A 9,297-nucleotide genomic window follows, 5' to 3' on the forward strand; every position below is an offset into this window, starting at 1 on the left:
GGAAAAGTGATGGGACCTTGATTGAATAATTCAAAACTTTGCATCAACTCCTGAGCAATACTACTCGGGGAAAATTGTGCAATCAAACTTGTTGTTAGTACTATAATGTTACCCCAGTTCCTATTCTTTGTATTATAGCACCAAACTGAAGAGCTCTTCCAGGCAATGCAGCCGTAGGACTGGTTTGACAGCTTGAGGCCTGGACCTTGGTTCAGCTCTCTCCTAGAATCATTGGGACTCACAGACTGGGAGAAGTGGCTTTTAGATATTGCTATGATGTTAATTTGTGGTTATTTGCAATTGATGCTTGGCATCGCTATTGTAAAATGCGTGATTGTGCAGCTCCTATCTCCACTAGATGAAAACTACCTAGACAATGTTTGAATTCTATCTCCCTCTTCCCTTTTGTTCTTATCTTTTCTATACTTTATCTGTCATGACCAAATCTCTGCCCTGGGGGGGAGTGCACAATGTTTTCAGCCACAGGCTGGAAAATAAAACTGTCCCATCCCAACAGATGGCATGAGGGACGAGTTAACTCTGAACGCGACACGCGCCCTGACTCAACAGATGAGACCCGGTGTGAGTTAAGTCCAGGTAATTCTGCGCAGTTATGTGAAGTGAATGACAGACAATCACTCCAGGGGTTCAATTCAGTTATGGGTTTTACTAAAAGCACATGCCGGAAATACTAATGACAGTGATTAGTGACTTGACAAAAGTATTTTATGATATCACAGAACTTATCAACACATTAACAGCAAAAGTCCTTCTAAGAGCAATGGATTGGCAAACTCTAGCAGCTATAATGCAAAACTTAACAAGACTGTAACGGCAGAACTTAAAATGATGTTACTCTTATAAATTCAAAACGAAGAGAGAGAAAGAGAGTGAGAGAGAGGGAAGAAAAACTAAGGTATAAGTGAGAGTGAGAGAAAAAGATATCACCACTTACGGAAGGAGAGGCAAAGAAATAGGGATATAAAATGAAAGGAAAGGGGAAAAGGAAAGGCAAAGGGAAAGGCAAAGGCAAAGGGAAAAGGAACGGGAAGGGTGAGGGATCCAGCCACTGTTATGGCTCTGCAGTATGGATGATGAGACTTGTATGATGATGTGTGGCCTTTCGTGTCCCGTGGCGAGGCTGTTGGGGTTTGTAGTTCCTCTGGTGCCTGGTCCGGTTTCCACGGGGCGGAAGAGTCCTCAGGCTGGTGGATTCCCTGCCACTGCTGTTTTAGGTGAGGTTTTTTTATAGCCCTCTTAGTAGAGGAAAGTCTGGGGGAAAAGAGGTGACTGCAAAAGACTGACAAGGCTCAACAAGTCTAGGGCCATGTGGAAGGGTCTCAGCTTTCCCCCTTTGTGTGCCAAGCTGGGCTTATCAGAAGATGGAGCTATGTGCCCTCCAGCACATTCCCCACCTCTGGTATCAGCCAGCTGGCCTGGGGTCTCTTAGCTTGTCATTGACATGTAAACCACAGTTCACCCTATTCTGAATGTGCCACCTCCTGCTACAATGTTTGAGGCATGATTGCTTTCAGCCTTTGACAATCCAGGGCTGGAGGAATTAGTTTTGCCACAATGTTTTGGCCATTATCCTTTTCAGTACATGACACAGGTGCTCCATGGATAAAATGTATAATTTTTTTATGTTATGTGGTGTTATATTGTTGTAACTCCTTCCCTGTTTAATTCATTGAAATATGCCATTTATAGACACTTCACCACAGGGTCATGTTATACCAGGCTGAGCCTGAATCCACAGTTATACAGACTGAATAAAATTACGCTCTTTTCCAAATTTACCTGTTTTTGCTACTCCCCTGCCACCATGGACAAAGCAAAAAGCTTTGAGCCACGGGGTGGTGCCAGGGACCATATTTTGGGTTAAATGTCTCCAAGTTTGTTTGATCCTGTCTCTGCTGTGAACGGCCACATCATTTTCCGCAAACCTGCACGGCCACGACTCACAGAGAACCTGCCCAGCTCCAGGCAACAGGGGACTTGCCTGGCTACAAGCGATCACCTTCCCCTGCCGAGGCACACGCAGTACCACACGGGACCAGCGTGCCGGGACTGAGAGCATGCACAGAAGTGCGGACCGGCCAGTACATGCGATTGCCTGGGTAACAACATCCCAGAATAGCCCCCAAATGCCTTAAAGAAGTCCGTATGACCATGCAATAGCACATGCACAACCCAGAGGCGGCCACCATCAACAGGTATGATGTATGTACTCTCAGGGATGTAAGGGGCAGTCATTCTGAGTGTGGAGAAAGAACTGCCTTCCTGAGACGCAGCGCCTCGCCTGCTACAGAGAAAACGCCGCTGCATCCATCCATGGTGGTGAGTGTCTCTCGCAAATCTATCCCCACTGCTCGCTAGGTTTCCTCCTTTCCTGTCTCCTCCTTCCTGTCCTCACTATTTCCTTATGCTTGATGTGCTCCTTTGACTGACAGCTACTTTTCTACATGCAGTTAGAAAACTTTCTTTTTCATAGCTATCAAGGTTATGATTTGTAAGGTTTGAGGCAGCTGGGAAGGGGGTCATAGATAAGACAGACTTTGACTGACATCCAGACTGATCAATTAGGATATTCCATGTCATTAGCGTCATGCTTCATATTAAAGGACAGTTAGGATCTGACGGCTGGCGGCAGTCAGGATGGAGTTGGGGCAAAGTTGGGACAGACAGGGATGGAGACCCGTTCTGGTTCTGCTCCGTTTTGGGAGATTCTGTTCAGGAGCGTCATCAGTTCAGCTTTTTGCCATCCTGCCGTGTTGCAGTGGCTTCCGGGACTTTCAGCCTTTTGTACCTGTTGATAGTTTGTAGCTGCTTTGTTTTGCTAAAATAGACACAAGTTCAGTGAATGTGAGCAGATCTTTGCAAGACACAGTTGAAGATTTCGGCAAATTTAGCTCTTAGGTAACGCAAATTGGACAGTATAATAAAAGCCACAGAATCTCATAATTCTAAGTGATTCCTTCTATTTAAAATGTATTTATTTAAGCTAAACACCTGATACAGAGCTTCAATGGGGATGATCCAGTGATCTGTGTAAAACTCATGGGATGAGATAAAGGCGGTTTCATAGGACAGAAGAGGAAAGGAATGATGAGAATGATGATGATGATGTAAGAAAGCAAGTGATGCACAACAAAACCACCCACCACCCGCTGACCTATGTCCAGCCTGTCCCTGAGCCACGGTCCCCCCATTCCTCTCCCACCAGTTTCTATACTGGGCATGATACCATATGGTAAGGAACAGCCCTTTGGCCACTTTGGGTCAGCTATCCCGACTGTGCCCCCTCCCAGCTGGCAGGGCACCAGAACCTCAAAAATTCTTGACCGCTCAGCCACAAATCAAAAATCCATGTATCTGCAACATTCTTTTAATTCTCAATCCAAAACACAGCACTATGCCAGCTACTAGGAAGAAAATTAACTCTATCCCTGCAAAAAACAGGACATCCCCCCACAGCCACTCCACAGCAGCCCCAGCGCCCCACGGGCCCCTCAGCAGCAGATTCAGGGGGTGCCGGGCTGCGGAGGCGGCTGCAGGCTGGGGGTGCCGTGGGTGCGCTGGTGAGCCAGCATGAGACTCTCCTTCCAAAACCGCTTCTCACAGACACGTCACTGGAAGGGCTTGGCCTCTGCCGGCCCCCCTCCTGGGGAAGGACCCTCCCTCTTCTGCTGGACATCGTCTGGCACAACCCCTGGGCCCTTGTGCACACACTGGTGTCTCTTGAGGCTCTGCTTCTCCTTAAAGCTCTTGCCACAGTTGGTATAGGTGAAGGGCTTCTCCCCGGTGTGGATGCGCTGATGGATGGTGAGGTCTCCCTTCCTCCTGAAGCTCTTGCCACAGTCAGTGCAGGTGAAGGGCTTCTCCCCGGTGTGGATGCGCTGGTGAGTGATGAGGGTCCACTTCTCCGTAAAGCTCTTGCCACAGTCATTGCAGGTGAAGGGCTTCTCCCCAGTGTGGATGCGCTGGTGGCTGATGAGTCTACATTTCTCCTTAAAGCTCTTGCCACAGTCATTGCAGGTGAAGGGCTTCTCCCCAGTATGGATGAGCTGGTGGATGATGAGGGTCTTCTTCCGCCTGAAGGTCTTGCCACAGTCAGCGCAGGTGAAGGGCTTCTCCCCGGTGTGGATGCGCTGGTGGATGGTGAGTCTACACTTCTCCTTAAAGCTCTTGCCACAGTCAGCGCAGGTGAAGGGCTTCTCCCCGGTGTGGATGCGCTGGTGGATGGTGAGTCTACACTTCTCCTTAAAGCTCTTGCCACAGTCATTGCAGTTGAAGGGCTTCTCCCCAGTATGGATGCGCTGGTGGATGATGAGTCTACACTTCTCCTTAAAGCTCTTGCCACAGTCATTGCAGGTGAAGGGCTTCTCCCCAGTATGGATGAGCTGGTGGCGGATGAGGGTCTTCTTCTGCCTGAAGCTCTTGCCACAGACATTGCAGCTGAACGGCTTCTCGCTGGTGTGGATGCTCTGGTGGCTGATGAGGGTCTTCTTCTGCCTGAAGCTCTGGCCACAGTCATTGCAGCTGAACGGCTTCTCCCCGGTGTGGATGCGCTGGTGCCTTAGCAGGTTCTGCCTCTCAACAAAGCTCTTGCTGCAGTCCGTGCAGGTGAAGGGCTTCTCCCCAGTGTGGATGCGCTGGTGGATGATGAGGCTCTTCTTCTCCCTGAAGCTCTGGCCACAGTCAGTGCAGGTGAAGGGCTTCTCTCCAGTGTGGATGCGCTGGTGCCTTAGAAGGTGCTGCCTGTGGACAAAACTCTTCCTGCAGTCCGTGCAGGCAAAGGGTTTCTGTCCACTATGGATGTGCTGGTGGGTGATGAGTCTCCTTTTCTCCCTGAAGCTTTTGCCACAGTCAGTGCAGGTGAAGGGCTTCTCCCCAGTGTGGATCCGCTGGTGGATGATGAGGCTCTTCTTCACTGTAAAGCTCTTGCCACAGTCATTGCAGGTGAAGGGCTTCTCCCCAGTGTGGATGCGCTGGTGGATGATGACACTCTTCTTCTCCGTAAAGCTCTTGCCACAGTCATTGCAGGTGAAGGGCTTCTCCCCCGTGTGGATGCGCTGGTGGTTGATGAGGGTTGACTTCCTTCTGAAGCTCTTGCCACAGTCACCACAGGCAAGGGGCTTCTCACCTTTGTGCACACGCTGGTGCTTCAGCAGGTGCTGCTTGTAGATGAAGCTCTTGCCACAGACAGTGCAGTGGAAGGGACACTCACACATGCGGCTCCGCACATGGACATCCAGCGACATCTGGTTTTTGAAGCTCTTGTTGCACTTGGGGCACGTCAGATGGCTCTTCTCCAATGGCTGGGGTTCTGGGAGGGAGGAGGGATGGGGGAGTCCCAACTGGACCCCCTGGCTCCCGCCTGGCTGTCCACAGGCTGAGCCCCCCTGACACCTCACGTCAGGGTTTGGCATCCCCGGGAGCAGGGCGGTGGGTTCTGGCAGCCCCTCAGGAACCCGCTCGGTCTCCCTCTGCGTCCCAGGGCTGACGGCTGCTGGGGAGGAGAGACCACGGTCAGTGACAGGATGGTCAGGTGGGACCCCTCCCCATGGGGAGCAGCACGGGTACCCTGCCAGCCCCACACTCTTCCTGCAGCAAGAGGACAGTGCAACCTGAATCCCCCACCACCCCCATGACCCCCCAAATACCCACCTGGCACAGGGCTCTGGTGCCTCTGCTGCTCCCCAGGGGCGTCTGGCACACATGGTGTCTCTTCTCGCTCTATCTTGCAGATGATCTCTGGTTTGACGCTGGCCCAGCCTGTCCGGGGCACAGAGAGAAGCCCCCTCTCCCGCACTGCTGGGACAGCAGCACCGGCCCCCGCACCCACAGCCCCAGCATCCCCCCCACCCCGCTCCTCTCTCCTGTCCCTGCCAGACTGTGGCTTCAGCCCCCACATCCCTGCACCTACAGCCTCCTCTCGCCTCGCCCCGTCACCTCGGCCACTCTCCTGCACACAGGACACCTGGGAACAGCTCAAAGCTGCGCCTGGGAGGTTTAGACTGGATGTGAGGAAGCATTTCTGTACTGAGGGGGTTGTCAAACCCTGGAACAGGCTGCCTGGAAAAGTAGACAATGCCCCAACCCTGTCCCTGATGAGAGTCATTTGGAAAACTCCCTCGACAACATGCTGAAGGGGCTGGGCTGATTCACTAGAAAGACAATAAATGATTCCTCCAACTGAAAGAGCTGTTCCATCCCATCCCATCCCATCCCATCCCATCCCATCCCATCCCATCCCATCCCATTCTCTCTCCCACAACCGGTCTCCACCGCAGGCTGCCTGACAGGGTAAGACCTGCAATTGCAACCACCACATCAGCGCTTGCGCAGCATGTTCAGAGGCTCCAGCTCAGTTAAAGAGCTGAATTCTGGGCACATACCCAGCCCAACATCACCAGAGAGAGCCCTCACCCAGCGAGGCGACCATCTGGTAGTTCTCCAGCATCACCTCCCGGTAGAGCTGCCGCTGACAGCCCGACAGCTTTGCCCACTCCTCGGGGGAGAAGTAGAGCGCCACGTCCTCAAACGTCACCGACATCTGCAGCAAGAAGCACACCCGGCTCAGCACACCCCACCGCATGGTTGCTAAACACCTCTGCTGAAATCCTGCTGCTCCCAGGCTGGGCCCCACTGATACCGGCAGCTCTGGCGTCCTGAGGGCAGTGCCCAGATAGTTTGGAGCATGCCAAGAAACGGAAGGGATAGGACAGAGGGTCAGTCTTGGCACAGCCATGTGGCACAGCAGGGTCACCGGGGGGCTCACTCAGTATGTCCCTGGGCAGGGGGACACCCCACCAACTGTGCTGGAAGAGGAGCAGGGCTGGCAGACTTAGAGGCCAATTTCCCCTCTGCATGCCCGATTAGGAACCCACACTACAGCAGCAGGGACTGTGGCCTGTCCCACACCCATGTCACAAGCCAGATGACCCACCAGGAATGGGCACGGCACCGTGACACAAGGGCTGGCCCGAGGCCTGGCAGCAGGCACGCTCCTGCCTGCCCCTGCCCGTGGTGCGGCTCAGCAGGCAGGAACGGGAGCACCCTGCACCGCACCAGGTCTCAAACCACTTCTCTCCCACACTGTCCCACACCAACTGGAGCTCCAGACCAGCTGCTCCCACAGGTGTTTTCCTGCTGCTGCACCACAGCACCACCCACGGCAATCCCAGCCCGCGGTGTCCCCAGAGCCGGGGCCGTGCCTGACCCCCACCTTGCCGCAGCAGCCTGGAGCCCGGTGCGTCGCTGCTCTCGGCGCGGAGGTGGAGGCCCGTGCAGGTATTGATCCGGGAAGAGGGCGGCGGGATGCTCCGGATTCCACATGAGGAGCCTGTCCCGTCAGCAGCCGCACCAGCACAGCCAGGACAGATGGTCCCTGCAAGCACAACATTTTCACGAATAAGTCAGGGGCACAAATTCACTCACCTGCCCACAGCTGCCTTCCCTGCACCCCGAGCCTCCACAGCTACTGGGGAAAGGACCGACCCAAAGAGCGTCACCCACCAAGTCGGCCGGCTCGCGGTAATGGTGAGAAAGAGCCGTGAAAAGAGGAGTTTTGGAAGCTCCCAGTACCCAAACCTTCCCTACCTGCGCCGGGGCCGCGCCGCCAGCCCCGCACGGACAAAGGCGGCGCCGGGAGCCGCCGGCAGCGTCCGCCCGGGAGGGCCGCCCGCCGCCGGGGCAGCACGGGAGGTGTAGTCCTGCCGCTCCGCCCCGCTCGGCTCGGGGGGGCGGGCACCGGGAGCACCGCTGTGTCCTTGCGGCCCCTGGCCCCCTGAAACAAAGAAATAAACTAATCAGCAAAGACAATTCTGCTGTGAACAGGCATTCTTTATTGACGGTGCTGGGGAACACGGGGAATTATTCTCCAGAAGTGCTCCAACCAATGAATACTCTTGCATTGCTGATATTCACACAATTACTACATATTCATTACAACTTTTGGAAAATTTTTATGTACAATACACCTCTACTAATGAATAACTGATGAAGTTAGTTATCATTGATTCTTACAATACATCTCTGAATTACTATTCAAACATAAGCTAAGCACTAATCTGCACAATGTTTTCCTTAATCTTCTGTCTCCCTCTTGTCTTGCAGAAGGATCTAAAACTTGAAAAAGATCCCTTTGTTTATCAGACGATCAGAAAGCATTTACCGTGTCCATTTACCATGTTTTCCTACAAGGGGATATCAGCCAGAGTGCTGAAGAAAAGAGCACTGGTTTGCAGATGAAACCATCACCTCCAGCAGGAGGTCATGGTAACCCAGGGTAAGCCAGATCTTGACCGCTCCCCATTGATGAATTTTCTAAGATATTTTAAAGCTTGCCTGACGCCAAAAGGATACAGCTGGGCCTCAGGACATTGGTTGTCCCCAGCCAGTGTAGCAGAATATATAAGGCACTCAGCAAAAGAAAACCCTTTTGAGCTCAGAAAGGGGAAGGCAGTGAGTGGTTTATGGTGTTTTGGTGTTTTGGGAGCCCCATTAACAGCTACTCAGAAAGACAGACAAACTGAGCAGGAGGAATTTCAGCCTAATAGCATCAACAGCTGCTATTAATTAAGTTAGGACCTCAGAAATTAGATTAACCTGTTTAAAAGCCCAATAGCTTAACTTTGATATGTCTCCTAAAGCTTGACCAGCTCCTAGATTAGGGAGAAGGAGTGCAGTAGATGCAGTAGATGCTATGGTAGGAACGTCCCATAATCTTACCTCATTTTTGCTTTGACTGTGGCTTAGCCTGGTATAACATCCCCCTGCCGTGAAGGGGCTATAAATAGTGTATTTCAAACCGTGAATCAAACAGGCAAGGAGTAACAACAATACAATAGCACATAACTATAGCACAGGACCAGGTAGCTGCAGAACACAATACCACTCAGCAGCTCCTCACAGCTCTGTTAGATGCATTAGAATGGGAGCAAATCTTGCGATCTGAATTGGAAGAATATAAGCGGGCAAAATATTAACAGACAAATGTTGATTCAGTTCCAGACAGTGAGCCCGGTTTTACCAGCCCAGCACAAGTGGCTGAGGAACAGGGTCTTAAACTCCTGTATCCACCTAAAGAATTGGAAATTACCCAAGAAGTATCTTATCCCCAGAACAAGCAGGCAACCATGAGGCCGCTCATTAAAACTCTCCGTCTACTGATAACAGCCAAGAGGGGGCAGCTCTGCAAGTTGCCACCCAAACAATACCATTCCCTGCGGCCAACTTATCAGAGACTCAGGAGAATTACGGTACCTTAGCCCAAGAAACAGAAACAGAACG

At 52.2% G+C, this 9,297-nt stretch overlaps 1 protein-coding gene across 1 annotated transcript; it reads right to left on the reverse strand.

The window, feature by feature from the left end:
- Positions 1-2,606: 2,606 nt before the first annotated feature.
- Positions 2,607-8,195, reverse strand: LOC309435377 (uncharacterized protein; the record flags this gene model as incomplete). Its single annotated transcript, XM_082043552.1, has 8 exons — positions 2,607-2,611; positions 4,004-5,512; positions 5,671-5,778; positions 6,433-6,559; positions 7,232-7,393; positions 7,444-7,486; positions 7,606-7,792; positions 8,180-8,195. The coding sequence occupies 8 exons, from the start codon at positions 8,193-8,195 to the stop codon at positions 2,607-2,609; spliced, it is 2,157 nt and encodes a 718-aa protein (XP_081899678.1).
- Between the last annotated feature and the right edge of the window lie 1,102 nt (positions 8,196-9,297).

The sequence above is a fragment of the Streptopelia decaocto genome (assembly GCF_964273445.1).
Source record: "Streptopelia decaocto genome assembly, chromosome: 1".
In the NCBI taxonomy this organism is placed as follows: Eukaryota; Metazoa; Chordata; class Aves; order Columbiformes; family Columbidae; genus Streptopelia; species Streptopelia decaocto.